Below are 18444 nucleotides of genomic sequence, written 5' to 3' on the forward strand. Positions count from 1 at the left end.
TTGAGAAAAATCTGAGATGAAAAAACGGAAAGGAGAGGCCGATGGTTGCTGGAGTAAGAATTGAGGCTTGCAACTTATCTGCTTTGAGTCGAATGTTTGTCTGCAGAGAGAAGAAAAAAAAAATCACCCAGTCAGCCTACGTGTGCTGGCTCACAATCTGTCTCCTTTTTTTTTTTTTTTTTTTGTCCTCACCTCCCGCCCTCCCTGTCTCTAACACCCCTCCCTCCCGTTTTCGCTGCTGTGAAACAAACAAGTCCAGAGCTGCTCTCGGGTGGGGAATATATGCACGTCGGGCAAGCGAGAAGGCAAGGAGAACTAGTGTAGAGAGAAAATAAGAGCGGGAGGGAGCGAGGGAGGGCTGAGGGATTCCTGTGGGGGAAAGACAAGGCGGAGCAAAGCCACTCCTGCTCTCTCACTCACAGCTAAAGACAGATGGGCGGATGTTTTGGCCAGCCAGGGCAGCCAATGGCAAGCAGGGAGCAGCCCCCTCCAGTAGGGCAGGGCCAGTCTGAGGGAGTGTGTGGCTCAACTTAAAGAGTGTGTTCGCTGCCTGGTCGTTGTTGTTGAGCGCTCGTTTCTTTTCTCTCATGGTTGTGCAGACGTTAAGGATGAAGATCCAGGAGTCGCCCGTCACTTGTGACACGGGGAGGGTCGGCGGCGGAGACGTGCGAGGCTCGGACCCGGACTGCGAGAAGACGAGCTGCGAGGACGTGCCTCGTCTGGACCTGACAGCACTGACCGAGGACAACAACTGGGGAGGTGAGGCTGGAGGAGGCCGTCTCGCTGTTGTTTTGATGTTTCTTCCGCTTGCTTTCCATCCTTTAGAAATATGTCTCGCAATATCTGGACTACACATTCAATGTCCTCCACCCAGCTCCGCACATGGGTGTCTGGGTAGCAGCTGCACACCTTCTGCTCCTCCTCCTCCTCCTCCTCCTGATGCAGCTCTCCTGCAGAATTTAATTGTGAAAGATCCTCTTAAGTTCTGTAGCCGCCTATATCTGGAGGAAAATATATTTATTTAGAGAGCGAACAGAGGCTGTTGTTTTTTTTTACCAGGATGTATCACCTGTGAATTTCTGTGGCTGAACTGTTTTCAGAGGGAGCTGCTGCTGTATAGTCAGTCACAATCAATCATTAAAGGGGAGGTGGACCAGTGATAACAGTGTGCCAGTCAGCTGGCTGCAGGGACTTGGCTCAGATTTGGAGAGATTATTAATCCTGGCTGAAATGTCCAGGCATGTGCTCCATTTAAAAAAAGCCACGTTACATTTTCTCACGATGGCCCTCCAGTAACAGTGATGGAGATCTCTGCGCATATGCTTTCAACGTCAGCAAGATCAAATTTGACTGAAGTGCAGAAATATCCCGAGCACCTCCCTGTTGCTGTCAGACCTCTGTTGAGTTTGTTGCTAATACGTGCAGAAAGGAAATAACGCACTCTGATTGTTGTGTTAGGACGTTGCGACACAGCGGAGGTGGGTGGAGGATTGTGTATTGAGCAGTGAAAGCCAAACATCTTGCAGAACCGTGCGCTGGAACGGCAATCCAACAGGTTAATTCCTACTCTTAAAAGCACAGTTAAATGGGGGCATGTTGCAGCGTGCTGCAAATCTTGGTCTTCACTCCCACCATTGCCACCCCTGTTTCCTGTTTAATGTGAGAATCTGAGTGCAATTGTTTCCATACAATAAAACTGTCAGCTTCAGTGGCCTCGTGGCTGGAGCATTAGCAGGCGATTGCATGTTTTGTGGAGCTCTCTAGTGGCCGAACTTCACATGTGAAAAACACTCGAGCTCAGGGAGAGGTTGTTGTTGCACGCTAGAAGTCGGATCAGGCATTGAAATCCATGCATCGGACCCTTGCTTTAGTTTGTGTGAAGGCGTGGTTTCAGTTGCCTTACCATGATTATAATCAAAACGCATTTTTGTTCAAGCGCAATGTTTTGGAGAATAGCTGTTTGTGGCTGTTATACACCGAGAGATTTTGGTTTATATCGACTGCATCTTATTACTTTCTCCTTCCGTCTCTTCTCAAACCTCCTTCCTGTGCACTCTGTCCTAAATATATATATATATATAACTCAGCACTCTAAGGACAGCCAGCATGATTGCTTGTGACAAGCCGCTCAGATACACATTATCTACTCGACGTGCCTCCTTTCAAACATGAGAACAAGCAGGGCTTGCTGTAGCAGGAACTGGCGTTGTGTACATGTATTGTGCAAAGCCGAACTTTCATTTCAGTGTAGCTGGCACGATTATTCTTCAGCAAAGAGAGCCAACAAGGGATTTATGTTCTGGCAAGAGCCGAGTGCAATAATCAGGGAATAAAACAGTGAAATGCTTGTGTGTACGGTACAGTACAGGAGGCGTATTACTGTACGTATGGACATGTGGGTGGGTGAGGACATTAGGCAGGGGTATGAGACCTTTGTCCCAGTACACTGTGCCAGCGCATGTCCTGGTGAGCTGATATTTGCTGCTCCCATGTCCTTGCCTGTCTGCCAGCGATGTTGGAAAGACATTAGCAGGCATTTCATCAGGAAGTCAGAAGCTGGTATGTCTGGCCGGTTAATTAAAGCTGGGGGACGTGCTTATTATTACGACTTCCCGTAGTTATTGCGACAACAAGTATGTTTTCATCCCTCCATCTTGTCTTTCCCTTCTTCTTTTCCTCTTTTCCTCTCTTGTTTCTCTAGATTCACAGTTCTTTAGCGCCCCCTTCCTTGACTTCAAAAGCATTTTCCATTCAAGTTGTTACGATGGTAAGTCACTGAGTGCTGACGGCCTTTTCTGCAAGCAGCATGGCGGAGGGAGAAAGAAAGGAAGAGAGAAAGAAAGAAAGAAAGGAAGATAGGGAGAAACAAAGAACGATTGCCTGAATGACCTTTTCCGCTGCATGGCAACATGCTTGAAAGAGCTTGAACAGTATGGCTGAGCGTCTCACACGCACAACAACCTTTAGTGAAATGGCACGCTGCTGTGTTTTTTGTTTCATTAGTCCAGTTAATCCTGAACCATCAGCAAGCGGTTGATTTAAAGGATTAATTTCAAATGCCATGGAGCCGTACTGGCCAGCTCAACTGCCCTGAGCTAGATAATAGGCCTCAGAGGAAGACTTTCGGTGTGATTGAGAGTTTAACCTGCTGCTGTGAGCGAGCTCTAACATGCCACAGAGTTGCTACTTGATGGACTGCACGTACCTAGAAGTAAAGGAGGACCCCCGGGACTCCCAAGCTGGAATTTGAGCTAAATCGCCCCAGCTAAGGAAAATATGCATGTGCAGTTTTATATCGGGCGTGCATATTTTCATGGTTGCATACTGACACCTTGAATGTTTACACTGACGGCGGGTTTCCTTCAGAGCTTGTTTTCACTCCCTCCTCCGTAGATTTCCAGTCTCCTGACACCTGATGTTACGAGTCGCTCTTTTTCTGTGAAATCCCGATTGTTATTCCTGTTGAGTTTCATGTTTTTTGAGTCTATTGCTGTAGAGCTTTCTCCCTCTTTATTTTAACAATCTCTTAAACAACCTGATATTACTCTGTCTAGTCTTTCTCTCTCATGAACACGTGCTTGAGGAGACGCAGCGTTTATTTCTCTCCGCTAAAACACAAACTCATCACTGTACCTATCTACAGGGGCCATGGCCTGACATTATCCCACAGAGAGCCAGGCTTTATTAATAGCCCGAGGATTGTCAGGGGTATCTGCACAGCTATTTTCACTAGACATAATTATTGTCAGAGTGGAGTCTGTAACCAGGGGATGAGCAGCGAGGGAGGGTGGGTGTGTCTTACCCGCAGTTTAAGAACAACATCTGTGCCTGCCGAGCCCCAAAGGAAGTTTTTTGTTTCCCACAATAATTTTAGAGGGAGCACCATCATCTTGTCTAGTGACTTTCACAAGCCCAGAGAGGATCCAAGATGATGTTAGCAGAAAGTGGCTTCGCAGTGTCTGCAAGACGAGAACTGGGGCTGATTTCTGGAAAACAAACACAGCGTCTGACTTTCCCGGGACTTTTTCACATTTTGAGCCTGTGTATTATTTGGCTGTTTGGCTTTACAAAAGAAACGTAGCACAACAGGTATAGTATAGCTCGTAAAGCAATCGAAACTAAAGCAACAGCCGTTAACCCGTTGCTGGTCCTCTGATTGGTCTACCAACCAGAAGACTACTACCCTTTGTCAAGCTCCGACTGCCTATGTTACTGTTACTAGATTAGGCAATCAATAGTCAGGCAGGGATCTATTCCCATAAAAAAGATGTTTTGAAAATCTGTCTGGAGCTATAAGAAGATGTAATGTGTATTTTTAAGTTTTTGACATTTTATTTTATCGGTAGAAATAATATGCATAAAATCTCTGGGTTTCAGTTTGTTATTGTTACCCTAAAAAGTCAGACCTGAATAGATTTGAGTTATCATGTTGTTCTGAAAAGCTCTTGGGTGTGATACTCTCTACTACTGCCTTACTAAGATGATCTCCTGTATGTGTTGTCAGCATGCTCAACATTTCCAAACAAGATCATGTGACTAATCCGTTGTTTGTTTGCGTTGACTCATATGCGTTGTGTATGCAGAACACTCATGTGAGCATTTGTTTCTCTGTCTCACTCAGAACCAGTCCCAGCTTACTCGCTGCAGAGGGAGAGCATGGACCGCGAGGAAGCTCGCCTGTCCCCTCACGCCGGGGGACGTCTGATACGCCAGCTGCTGGAGGAGGACAGCGACCCCATGGTGTCCCCTCGCTTCTACGCCTACGGACAGTGCCAGCAGTACCTGGACGACACAGAAGTGCCTCCCTCACCACCAAACGCGCACTCTTTCGTCAGGTGAGCTGGCTTGGTTCATGTATGGTTCTACGGTACGTGGCAGCAGCAGGAAGGAGCCGTCAGTCTTAACAAGATTATTTATCTCTACAGTCGCAGGCGGAGTTCATCTCTTGGCTCCTGTGATGATGAGAAAGAGGAGTTGACCACTGCCCAGCTCACAAAGAGGATTCATATACTGAAGAAGAAGATCCACCGGTTTGAGGAGAGGTTTGAAGAGGAGCGAAAATACAGGGTAGGTAGTAATGACCTTAAGATGTTAAAACCAAGAATAGGATACATTCATACAGTGATTGAAGGTGGTGCTGTTTGGTTTTGAAGGAACAACCTGTCTTCATCTTGTTTATCCTTTTTTTTCCATCCAGCCTTCCCACAGTGATAAAGTAGCTAACCCAGAAGTGTTGAGATGGGTAAATGAACTGGCCAGGCTTCGCAAAAATCTCAAAGGTACTACACAGAAATGAAAAGTCCTCCTATAATGAGATAATTTTTTGAGTAAAGCTCATTCACACTTTTCTTCTTTCCGCCGTCTACGCCAGAACACAAGCTGATAAAGTCTGAAGAGGACCTGCCGCCTCTGACCCGCCAGCGCAGCAACACACTGCCCAAAAGCTTCGGCTCTCAGCTGGAGAAGAAACCTCAGCAGGAGAAGGTGCCAAAGCCGCCGGTGGAGAGCACCCTGGAGGCAATTTCAAAGAAGCTGCAAGAGAAGAGGGAGGAGGTGAACCGCCCCGAGGACATCAAGGTAAAAAAAAAAAAGTCCAGGATACACGCTCACACGGATGAATGCATAAAACGTCTCAAGCAAATGGATGTCACATCGAATACAAGCAGCGAACATTTCAAAGCTGGCAGCAGAGTTGAAATTATTATGACACACAGAAATGTGTGTGTCTAAAACAAGCACGAGGAATAAGTTGTTGCGACACTGAATGAACTCAGGTCACTTCTAACCCACTTCCTGTCTCCTGCTGACAGGATATGACCCGGGAGCAGATCGGAGCAGAGAAAGTGGCCCTGCAGAAAGCTCTTCTCTACTATGAGAGCATACATGGCAGACCAGTGAGTCCTCCTCCTCCTCCTCCACATGTCCAGCAAACAAAAACAGACTCATGCAGCCTCCACCTCGTATATCTGATCTCCTGCCAGCCACGCTGGCCCGAACACAGTCTTGTTTACTACTCGATTGTGACCTATATTGCAAGTGAAGGGTGAATAATGGCTGCAGCCAGAGTGTGTGTGTGTGTGTGTGCATACAAAGTAAAGAGAAGAAACAGGACATACAGTATTTCCATGCAACAGCTCCACTGGCAATTAAAGGGCAACTCACTTACACTGAGTCTGATGTCTAGACCAGATCCAATGGAAATAATTGCGCCGTCTAATCCCTGTCAGTATTGTCACATGTCAGGCTGACCTTTCCTCATGTTGTGGCTAACGACGTCCACGCTCTAAATAATGGGGCTGCAGAGTTGTAGAGAGGCAAAGTGGGTTAGCTGTCATTATCTTTTGTGTCAGTGCAGCTAAAACAGCCGCTAACGGAAGTCTTTATTTCCTTAGGTGACCAAGAGCGAGAGGCAAATCATGAAACCGCTGTACGACAGATATCGCCTGGTGAAGCAGATCCTGTGCAGAGCCTCCACCATCCCTGTCATAGTAAGTATCGCATCTCGGCGTCCCCTTCAGCTGCCCGCTTCACGAGCGAGCACCACATTTACCCACCACACTGTCGAAGCGCCTACAGACGCTCAGTCCCAGCTGGCTTCAGTGACTGCTGACGGTCAAGCCACGGACGTGTTATCCACCTTCGGAGGCTCTAAATGTTTATTAGCTCAGTGTTTCCCACAGTCATGAGGTAGATTCATAGGTGGCAGGATGAGTTCAAAGGAAATGAGTGACAGAGGCAAAAAAATTGATTGAAAACAAACAGAAAATAAATACATTTGGTGTTTTCAGTGCTTCTTTAAATCTTTATTATGTAAGATATCATCTGCATTAGGGACACAGGCCACTCGTTATGTAATAAACTACTAATCCTCATCGTGCAAACAGATTATTCTATAGCACACAAGGTTCAGCATCTGGTCAGGAGCCTGTCAAATACAGCAAAATTATTCATTTTGAATTTTTAGCTCGGTGTTTCATACACATTTCCACTAAAAACATAAGCAAAAACGGTTTTGCCCTGATAGAATTATCAGGCCCTAATCTTTTTTCAGAAAATTTAGCTTCAAATGAGTCCCTTATGTCTATAGAACTAGATCCTCTTTTTACAGCCTCCCACAAACAACAAACCAGACACTGAGTGTAGAGATGGGCAGGGTGAGGTGATGGGTTTTCAGTTGGTTGTGTTATCGATGCTAGATGCCACTAAATCGTTTTACTGCAGTCCAAAGTGCTCGGAAAACGAAAGCTCTGTTGAGACTTCAGACACAAATCTCAGTGCAAAGAAAATATCAGCGTGGCATTTTCTTTCTAGTGGCCTTGCTGTAAATTGGTCTCATTGCACGGTTGAGGGTGTCAGGGTGGTTAACTCCTCCTTCTTAACCATCACCACAGGGCTCTCCCTCCAGCAAGCGCAGAGGTCCCCTCCTTCAGCCTATTATCGAGGGTGAAACCGCACTTTTCTTCGACGATATCAAGGTGAAGAGCTGCTGCTGCTGCTTCAGTAATCAGTGAACCGCCCTCCTGCTACCCACCTCCCCAACTCCCTTCCACCCCTTATTTACTACCATTTACCCTCTAATGAACCTGATTGCTGCCTGTTGATTGGGCAGTTTCCTGCCAGCATCATCCGTAGAAAGTACCAGTAGAAATGTTGAATCAGTAGTTGCCATCTGGGATATTTATTGGTTCTAAAATGAGTAATGATTCAAAGCTATATAAATACGAGCAGAGTTTGGGAACGCAGGTGTGTTTGTCGTTGGACTCGTGTTGCATAAAGCTGGCCGTCATTAACTCCACCTGTATTTACTAACGGGTGCAGACATCAATCACAAAGAAGGACCGTCAAAGTGCATTTTGCTGCCGGTGATTTATAACCACTGTCGACTAACACTGCACGATCCTCATGCACCGCAGCGTTGGAGCCCGGAGGCCGCCTGCTGCCGCCTCACTGCATGAAGTGACCCTTCCCTTCCACCGCTCGGCCGCCTCCTGACTTCTCTTCTTCCATCTCTTTGCAGGAGGAGGAGGACGGCTCAGAGGACGACGGGGACTCAAAGACTCAGTTCACCGTGACCGTCCGACCCGATCTCAGCGTGCTCGGCTTCCTGGACCACGCGGACGAGGAAGCGGACGGTTTCATCTCGCCCGTGGACGAACTGTCACCCTCCAAGACCACGACGGACATGAGGCTGTCCAACCTGCACTCAGCCACCGTGTAAGTAACGAACACAAAATCTGTTCAATTTCCATTTCTAACAATTAAATTGAGGCACACAGGAAAAACGAATGGTGTCAAATTATAATAAAATAAATAAATAAAAAAACACAGAAAATTTAAAATGGCTGAATTTATAGTGAAACTGATAAGAATCCATCTAAAGGCTAAATAAAATAAAATGGATAAAGGCAAATAAAATCTTGTGTATATATTCCTCTTTCTTTCACGTCCCAATAATCGCCACACAACGTGGCCCTCTGGAGGGGCCCAAACCTTAGATTGAGACCCGACTAAACTAGCCAGCTGTAAATAAAGTAGATAAACAGGCTCCCTCGACCGTAAGCACTTAGATTCTTCAGCATTAACAGTATTCCAGGGACCAAGGTTTTTATTTTGCACCGCTGTACTGGCGCTTTATCTGAGTGCTTCCTTCACCACGACTTAATTTACACTTAAATACTTCTCTGTGAGATGTTTAAACGTTTCTCCTCGCCCTCTCACAGGCAGGAACTTGTGGAGCAGCTCCAAGAGACGCGAGAGGAGAAGAAGAGGATCCGCAAGAATTTGAAAGAGTTCGAAGACCAGTTCTTCAGACAAAATGGACGGTAAGGAAGAGAAGAGCTGGATCATGCTGTGTTAGAGAGATGGTGTTTTCACCTTACGGAGCCCTTTCTTATTGTTTGTCGTCTTGTTCTGGCAGAAATGTACAGAAGGAGGACCGCTCCCCGCTGGCAGTGGAGTACAGCGAATACAAGCACATCAAAGCCAAACTGCGGCTGCTGGAAGTCCTCATCAGCAAAAGAGACTCTGCTAAGTTCATCTGAGACATGAAACAATAATAATAAAAAAAAAAAGACTCAAAGCGGACTGGTGCTCAAGTCTCCAGATATAGTCAAACACATCTCACCCCGTCGGAGGAAAAGATTTTCTTTCTCGTTGTCGTCTGCGCTGCTCTCAAAACAGTAAGCCTGTTAATCCGTTCTGTGGAGCACAGCAGGCTTTTACTGGGACACCCGCAGAGAGCCTGGACTGATTTAAAGCAGCACCTGCTTCACCTGAGGACCTCACCTTCAGTCCAGGACGTTTCTCCAAACAAAGCCACACACGCACAAGTAACCTGAATCACACTTGTATAGCTAATAATTTATGTCAATCCTTTTGAATGTTTCTATCAGGACGGAAATGTTATTTTTCTCAAGCTTAACTGTAGAAGTCTTAAAAAAACAACGACAACTAGTAATTAAAATAATAGACATGAAATTATTGCGATTTTTAAAGAAGGATTTTGTGATTAAGATTTCTGTGTATTTTTCTAAGGGAGTCGTTTTAGTATTCACAATGAATAGCTTTCTCTATTTCAGTTGTGACCATCGTGTGTCTGAAATATTCTTATGTTGCTTCTCTAGAAGTTTTAATGGAGTACTTGCTCACTAAAAGAAGTGGTTTCCTCTCTCACTACAACCCAAAGACAGCAGCTCAGAGAACAAACAGCGAACCAAAACAGCTCAGATATCCAACAAAACAGCTCGTCCTGTGACCACTCATACTTCAGCATTGACTGTGTATTGTATAACATGCTTTTCCTCCACATTCACTTTACGTCGAATAAGCTATTCCGGTCTTTAAATCACTGGTATGTGTTTGCTCACGCTGATTAACACTGACAAGGCCATTTGCAGAGATGAGTCTGGAGGAGGGAAATGGTCGTTTAAAGCTCGGTGTGCGTCTCTTTCTGGTTCTCTCCGGAGCTGGTTGTGTTCTTTTGTAAATATGTATCACCTTGTATGTTTACATTTCTGTGAGCGAGTACTTTTTCCCTTCCTTCTCCAAAGTGGATGATTATCAGTGTGAAGTTTTGTTCTTACTGAATGTAAACACTGGCCAGGCTTAATGAATTTTGAGTGTGTACATTTTAGTACATAAATTGTATTTTGTATATAACATGAATGAAATCATATTTTTACTGACATTTATGGGGCTCTGTGTTTTTCCTTTGACTTTTGTAAAGTTATTTGCAGACGATTTCCTAGAGTTTATAAGACAAGGCAATTTGGAATAAACAATTTGCAGTGAAAGCTAGTTGGGAAAAAAATAATTCAGTAGAATTAATAAAAAATAATTAAAATTAAAATTGTGTAAAATAATATAATATATTTTAAAATATATTATAAATGATAAACAGAATAAAATAAAAAATTAAAATAACAAAAAATACAAAATATAATGATTTGAAAAAAAAGTATGGCAAATAAAATGAATTAGAGGAAATAGGTACTATTTAAAACACAAAACAGACCTGTAGAGTTCACATGTATGAAAATTCTTTATTTTTTTTAATGGATTGCAAACCTTGAACCATTCCCTGAAATTGAGGCAAACTGAGTTAATCGATTAATTAAAAATGTCTGTTTATGTATGAAATGACAGAAAATTGCGTAAAGATACAGAGAGTCAATGGAGAGTTTTATAAATTCCAAAACCCAAAAATATTTTAATAGCGTAAAGAGACAGGAATGTGTAAAATTCTCACACTGTAGAAAGGCGAGGTTGAACTAAGCTGTATTTGTTCAAGGCAATTTCATCATCATGGTTCAGTGTATTAATGAGAACAAACACAGAGGATATCCACACACCCTCAAAGACACTTTTAATTTCGAACTTTAACTGCCTCAATTACTGGGACTGATGAAACGCATTTTTTGCTTTTTTGTTCCATTTAAAAATGAAAAAATTTCAACAAAAATAAGTTATTATTCTAAAAGTTTAGCCGTAAAATCTGAACTTTTAAAGATCAGCCCCACACTAACGCGGTTGTTTCACATCAGTGTCTGAATGTGAAGTTTCGACCTGAAAAGCAGTCAAGGACCACACAGAAAACTTTCCTTTACACTGTATTTTATTTAAAACCTTGGCTAGAACAGAGATTTGTGTAGATTTCAGATAATTATGCAAAAAAAAAAAAAAAAAAAAAAGACATTTTCTATAGCACATTGGAAGGTGCAAAAAAAGTCAAGGGCTGCACAGACCTTTGCATAGGACTAAACTCTGCAGGAGAAATCAGCCTTCATTAGACAAATATTGACTGAACCTGTGTGTACATGCGGTAAAGAGCTAAGCAACAAGAGGAACTGTCCTAAGACACTTCACTTCTCAGGACAGTCCAGCGTTGAAGACCTTTAGATCTATCACTACATCACTGGGCTGAGTCGAGGTTGTTATTGCTGGATGGACATGTTGCTCAGGACACATGGAATCACTTCAACACCACCATAATTTATGAATTATAGAAAAAAAGAATTATGCATACATATTCACGCACTTCACGCCAATTTACGACCTAATCAAACATCATTTTTAATTAACAGTATCAGGGCAGGTTTTAGTACAAGTAATAGATACAGTTTCTCATCATATGCAGAGTGTTTATTAAACCGTCTGCTCACACTGGTAATATTATTCTTAATCTGCAACTTGGAGCTAATTACAAATATTGACTGTATGTTTTTTTTATATACTTAATTTAAAAACAACATTTTGGGACATACATTTATTCGCTTCTTTGTGGAGATATGCAGAAATTTTTGAAGCTAGCAGTTAGCTTAGCCTAGCAAAGGGACACAAGGGGGGAAACCGCATGCTTGGCTGTCACCAAATCTCTGAAACTAAATCTACCCAACAACAACAACAACTCATACATTTGCGCGTTTATTTAGTTGTTTAGTGGATTATTTAATCGCACAAAACTTGTCAAATTTCCATCTTTATCTGAGTTTTTGACCGATTATTTCTTGGCTCGATAGACGGTTGCCGAGCAACCAGAGAAGGCTCTAGTATTTGTGAGCTCGCGTACACAAAACGTTTAAGCCGTTAATCGTGACAACACCGCTGCTAGGCAACTGTTGGAATCAAGCCACCGAGGCTAACGGTTAGCAAGCTAACGACGGAGCAACTTAATGTAAAGGTGTAATGAAACGACGAATAAAAAACTACAAAAAACTAAATTACAATATATTAACTTACCATTCACGTCTGGAAACATTGGAAACATGCCACGACTCGGACCTTATTGAAAACTGCCAGGTTGTGAATACTACAAGAGGGCGCCATTCACACGGACCTTTTCTCGTGAAAATGGTAAACATGACCCCATTTACATGTGAACCTATCTACACTAAATACTGTGCTGGTATTATATTTAGTAGCTGATATCAAGAGGCAAAAATTATCATTTGAAAATGAAAATGTAATAGCTTAGGCCTTTTCTAATTATGTCACAAAATTGTGTAACACCGGCTGCAGCCAAGAAACAGTGAAATACTGGAAACAGCCAAATATAATTTTTACAGTTTTTTTTTTTTTTTGTCGAGGTGAAATCAAACTAAAATCTAGTAATTTGTGAGTTACAGAGATTCAGGAAGGCTGATTTTGTTAAAGTTTGTTGAAGCTAGCCACCAGTTAGCTCCCGCTTCTTGTCTAAGCTAAGCTAAGCTAAGCTAAGCTAATCGGCTACTAGTTGCCACCTCTAAACAAACAAACAGGAAAACTGGTTTCATCTTCTCATCTAACTCAGGAAGAAAGCGAATAATGTAATTCCCAAAATGTCCAACTATTTAATGACCTGCAGGTTTTTTGCTTTCACTCAACGTCATGCACACAGACAACATCCAGTAAAAATCAACTTTAAAGGTCGTCAGCCTCGTAGTAGGTTTAGCTGTAGAAGGCAACACTGTTGAATGCAGGTTCAAGACAAAAGTCAGCTGCTCTGTGATCCACAGCTAAACAGGAATGAGGGATTGCAAATAATATTTTCACCCCGCAGCCCTCAGCCTGCCAGACAACCTTTTAAAATCAGGCAGCGAGGACAAGCTGGTGTCCAGATTTAAAAGGATCAGCGGGACTAACACTGCTCCCACAATCGAGGGGAAAGATTATATTCAAAGTGCTATTTACATACGTATATTTACACGTTTTATTTTGTCCAAAAATAACCACTCTATTTAATAAATTAAAAGTAACGAAAAGGAAATATATTGTCTCAAGGTAATAACATAAACCTTCAAAGGTGAAAAATAGAATTTAAGGAATATAAAATACACAGCTTTGCAAAAGAAGAACAAAAATAAAACGACACAAACAACCAAAAGTCCAGTTTCTCAACCTCCTTCTGTTCCTGATTTTAGTTCCCAAATTTCTGTGATTTCAGGTCACCATGCAAGGTTCAGCGTGTATTCTAGCTTTATTAAAATGTTGTGACATATCAAACACTTATTCACATATGAACTGATCTCCTCCAAATGGTCCTGAAAGGTTGAGAAACTTTGCCTGAAGCAATAAAAACAGAAATGCTCTGTATTTACATACATAGACCTTTCAGATTCAAGATGCTAAACAATCTTGTAAGAGCGTATAAAGAGAACGACCTTCCTGTGTGTCCACTCAAACTCTTTTGACACTCACATGCAGGCGTATTGCTGTTAAAGTGCATTGAATTTCCTCTCGGACTCCCCTCAGACCAGACTGAAACCCTCGTACTGCTCCACAGCCTGTGTGAGACGGCGGCGTAGGATCTCTTTGGTCTGGTAGCGGGGCATGTCCAGCAGGTTGTAGCAGGTGTGTGCCACTGGCAGGTAGTGCTCCTCTGCTGTGGTGGACTGGATGACGATACGTAGGCTCTCCATGCCGTGGATGGGGATGCGGTCGCTGCCGGTCAGGAACACTTCGGGCAGGAGACACAAAGGACAGAGTTTAAACCAACTTTCAAAGCACTCTGAAAAATATTTCTTCACTTCAGGTGTTAAAGGATAAGACGAGCGTTTTTTGTAATTTTATTACTGGCCTAAAATCCCGTGGAAAAACCACGATGTACATTTTTGTAAACAAATATACAATATCATACATATTATATTTCATTTTCAAAAATTAATATAACATTAGTGAAATCTTCTGGCTTGACTTTAGATGAAGTGTGCAGATTTTGTACACTGCTGCTGCTTTTATGGCATAAATAACGTACATGTTCATCATCTGTTTAATGTCTGAAGCAGAGAGCATGATGATGATAATTAAACTGTCACAAATACGGACAAATGAGGCAATTAAATGCTTACATAAGAACTGCTTTTTTTTCTCCAGAGGGAACTCGTGGAAAACCTCCCAGAACAATCTCACTGTTGGATGAGTGGCTGTGTACTCGCCTTTGTAAACGGCATTCTGCAAAGAGGAAGAGCAAAGATGAAGCGATTAAAAGCTTTTCCGTGTTCTGTCATTAGTGAACTATTTCCTTTATGACAGGAACATTAGTACCCCATTAAACTATAAACCACAGTCCTCAAAGGCGGTTGTTCATCAGCGACATTTCTCCACCTACAGCATTAATAATTCAGATATATTTTTCATTTTTGACGTCTTACGTAACGGCCGCACCTCCCCCACTGACGTTGTAATCTGCACGGCAGGGATCTCTGCACTCAGGAGTTCTACTTGAAACTACGTGAACACGTCCTTCCATTTAAACTGTGCTTCTAAAACACAGTTTGGTTATTTGGCGTTTGTCATTTAAGGGTGCGTGCTTTAACATCTCAACAGAATCAACAAAAAACAGCAGGTTCTAATTTGTAGTTCAAAGTCAGGTCTCAATTTACCCACAAAATAATACATTATCATCTCACTGACACTTAAGAAACGTTAGCATGCTCATACACTAAACACTGTGAAACACTGTGCCTGCTAAATACCTAGTAAGCTATGCTAGCATTCTCATGGAGAATATATTAGTGCATTGTGAAAAAGTGCGGTCTACATTAGCATTTTAGATCATTTTAGCATGGTGAAGTTAGCATTTAGCTCAATGTATCGTTTGTATTAGCACAAGGAACTTAACACTTAGCTTAAAGCATCATTGTTCCAAAGGGCAGTCTATATTTGCATATTGTAGCATATTAGCATAATGAAGTTGGCACTTAGTTTAAAGCGCCACTGCTCCAAAGTGCAGCATATATTAGCATATTATAGCATATTATAGCAGTAGTTAGCAGCTACAGTGCCTTCATCAGGCAGAGGAGTGTGTTCAGTGGCAGGCTGCTGTCTCAATCCTGCTCCACCAACAGACTGAAGAACTCTTTCGTCCCCCTGGCCATCAGGCTGTACAACAGCTCTCAGTGATGGCAGGAGACACAATAGACAATGGACAAATCTTTTGCACCTACTTACTGGACACTCTGTCATTTACCATGTCTGTCTACCTCTGCTACATCTGGTGACTGTGATTTTCATTTATTTTTTTCCCATTTGTAGCTCTCATATTTATAAAAAAAAAACTTCTACTTCTACTGGTCACTTTATATTTTCTAACAGGTCACTTTATATTTTTATCATAGTTTATAGTTGTATAAACATTTTATTTCTAGTCACTTTCTATTTTTTATATAGCTTTTGTATTTTATGTTCAATTTTTGTAACTGCTACTGGATGCTTGAATTTCCCTCGGGATTAATAAAGTATCTATCTATCTATCTATCTATCTATCTATATTAGAACACACTGTTTTTATTTTTAAAATACACACATGAATTATTATTATTATTCACACATGTATTATTATTATTATTATTATTATTATTAGAGCATATTAGCGTGGTCAAAGTTATATATACTGTGAACATGAAGCAAAAACCGCTCACTATAATGAGCTGAACAAGGGACACTGACAGGAGTTCCTAGAAATCTGAAAAACCTGCAACTGCTGTATCCAGTGTAAGTCAGCATGTTTCACGAGTCATGTGTCACTGTTCACCATTGTGTTGTAATACATTCTCTGTTATTATTGGCCTCAGTCAGCACTGTGACCAACTTGCCTGCTATTTCCGTCTCTGCACAGTGAAACGTGATGATCGTCACATCCACAACTAATTTGCAAACGCTTACATCAGTGAAGCTCAATGATTTCTGCCTTACAGTTGTTCGAGTCGAAGTTTGAGAACGGCATGTGCTCACAAACCGAGAGACACCGCACTAACCACGAGCAGGAAATGGTTGATGAATGTTGTCAGAGCAAACAGTCTGCAGAACTCAGGAGTGTTGAACTCCGTGTACGGATCTTTAACCACATGCTGACCTTCTCCATCTCCTCCCAGTTGTAGTTATTGTTGCCGACGACCATGGCCATCAGCTCAGAGGGCTGGAACAGTGACAGGATCTCCCCTCCACACACCTTCAGGAAACCAGAGGAGAAGGCCGTGTACTGCTCGCCCACCGAGTCTGAGAACACGTAGCGCAGGTACGCCTCCACAAACTCCTTCCTGAAACACACACAAACAGCCAGGTCACGTAAACATTCAGATAATTCATTTGTTGTGCGCAGCAGCTGCATCCTCGAAATCAGTTTATGGGGGAAGAATTTATTCAGACTAAACACAAACATTTCCTCTCTCATTGTGTGTATCTGTGTGTGTGTGTGTCCACATTGTTGCGCAACCATTTAGAGCTATTAAATGTTCATCAACACCCTCCTCATTCAACCTGAACATGACCGTGTTTACATCTCAGTGAGCTGTTACGCACCGAGATGTAAAGATGCTTAGGTAGAAGGGAGCGGTAATCTCTTCAGCCCTGAGGGTGAATCATTATTAATACGCTGTTCACCTGCAGCACCTCCCTTTGTTCTGATAAAGAAACTTTTTTTTTGTTTAAATATATCAACTTAAACTACACAAACAAATCTACTGCCAAAATACAACCTATTCATTTAGAATATTTTAATCAGTTGAGTGTAATATAGTGTCATTCAGGCACAGGGGCATTTAGGCATTCGGGTGCAGCTTCATCATTATTATTAAACTTGAGCAGCAAAAAAAGATTAAAACCTCTGGCCTACTATCTGTCACTGTAACAGGGTATATTTGATGAACTTCACTGCATAAGAAGAAGAAGAAGAAGAAGAAGAAGAAGAGGATGGCCTTATTATACTGTTTTAATTATGTACTTGGCAAAAAAGTACAGCAAAATTAAAATGAGCACAGAGAAAAGACACAAAACCAACAAAATGAGAGCATACGCCGATCAGCTACCTGATGAAGAGATTAACATCACAGTCTCATTACGGTGTAATGTTAATCTGGTAAAATCTGGGACCCGGCATTTATGTGTACATGTTGCACTGATCTGTACCACCGCCTGAACATTTTTGCAGACCGAGCACACCTCCGTGGCAATGGCAGGTGAATGTTCCTTGCATCCTGGTGGCATGTGCTCCCCAGTTAAGCGACACAGAGGAATCCAACCGTCCATGTGGTGTAAAAGAAAATGTGATACATCAGACGAGACCACCTTCTTCCATTGCTCCGTGGTCCAGTTCTGACGCTGGATTTCCTATTGTAGGTGCTTTCAGCAGTGCACAGGGGTCAGCATGGACAGAACCAGCATTAACTTGTTCAGCAGTTTGAGCTAAAGTAGTCTGTCTGTTCTATTGTACAGGGCGGGTCAGCCTTCGCTTCTAATGTGTTCCCTTACTTGGAACACTTTTGATAAGCACTGGTCAGGAACACCCCACAAGAGCTGCAATTTTGGAGATGCTCTAAAATTGTCGTCAAACAGTCGTCTAGCCGTCACAATTTGTCCCTTGTCAAAGTCGCTCCAATCCTTCGAATTGTAAGTTTTTTCTCTTTCGAACATCAACTTTGAGGACAAAATGTTCACTAGCTGGCAAATATATCCCACCCACTCACAGCTGTTATGATAACAAGATAATCATTATTATAAGGTGCACAGTTACAGGTTTATAATAATCACGTGGATGAGACATCGATATTAAACTATCTCTATAAACAAAAACTCCATCATGAACCAGGACAGGTCAATAAATATAAAGAAATCTAACAGGGAGACCATCGCAGACTTTTTCACATTTTACACTGATCGCAAAAAGTAAAACTGTGTCCTTAATTTAGAAAATGATGACTTGACTGTTTCAGATGCTGAGACGGCATCCTGTTGAAACAGGAAAAGCATCAAAATAAGGAAGCAACGTGCTCTAAAATAATGTTTTATTGAGTCTTTAGCTCCAGGGAAACAATAAACTTCTCTTCAGCCTTCAAAGAGCCGTACATCAGACATCTAACAGACAAACACCACAACTGCAGAGCCGCGCAAACACAAATCACCTATCTGACAAACTAGCCTTCACCCTAAACGGATAAGCATGTCCGTGTTGATTTTCTCTATCATTTCTGT

The 18444-nt window shown here is 42.3% G+C and overlaps 2 protein-coding genes across 4 annotated transcripts in view; one reads left to right on the forward strand and one right to left on the reverse strand.

Annotated features, from left to right (window-relative positions):
* fam13a (family with sequence similarity 13 member A) overlaps window positions 1-10186 on the forward strand; it is a 57832-nt gene extending 47646 nt beyond the window's left edge. For both annotated transcript variants that reach the window (XM_084563271.1, XM_084563270.1), the window contains 10 exons: window positions 600-759; window positions 4622-4835; window positions 4926-5067; window positions 5198-5279; window positions 5372-5577; window positions 5811-5894; window positions 6393-6488; window positions 8018-8214; window positions 8721-8822; window positions 8918-10186. In XM_084563271.1, the coding sequence (XP_084419397.1) occupies window positions 600-759; window positions 4622-4835; window positions 4926-5067; window positions 5198-5279; window positions 5372-5577; window positions 5811-5894; window positions 6393-6488; window positions 8018-8214; window positions 8721-8822; window positions 8918-9041 (1407 nt within the window). In that variant the 3' untranslated portion in view covers window positions 9042-10186. The remainder of the gene's footprint in view (window positions 1-599; window positions 760-4621; window positions 4836-4925; window positions 5068-5197; window positions 5280-5371; window positions 5578-5810; window positions 5895-6392; window positions 6489-8017; window positions 8215-8720; window positions 8823-8917) is intronic.
* Window positions 10187-10666: 480 nt separating this feature from the next.
* Window positions 10667-18444, reverse strand: part of herc3 (HECT and RLD domain containing E3 ubiquitin protein ligase 3) — a 28697-nt gene continuing 20919 nt past the window's right edge. For both annotated transcript variants that reach the window (XM_084573624.1, XM_084573625.1), the window contains 3 exons: window positions 16331-16514; window positions 14325-14427; window positions 10667-13933 (listed from right to left, as the gene is read on the reverse strand). In XM_084573624.1, the coding sequence (XP_084429750.1) occupies window positions 13725-13933; window positions 14325-14427; window positions 16331-16514 (496 nt within the window). In that variant the 3' untranslated portion in view covers window positions 10667-13724. The remainder of the gene's footprint in view (window positions 13934-14324; window positions 14428-16330; window positions 16515-18444) is intronic.

This window comes from Chelon labrosus (genome assembly GCF_963514085.1).
Source record: "Chelon labrosus genome assembly, chromosome: 2".
Classification (NCBI taxonomy): Eukaryota; Metazoa; Chordata; class Actinopteri; order Mugiliformes; family Mugilidae; genus Chelon; species Chelon labrosus.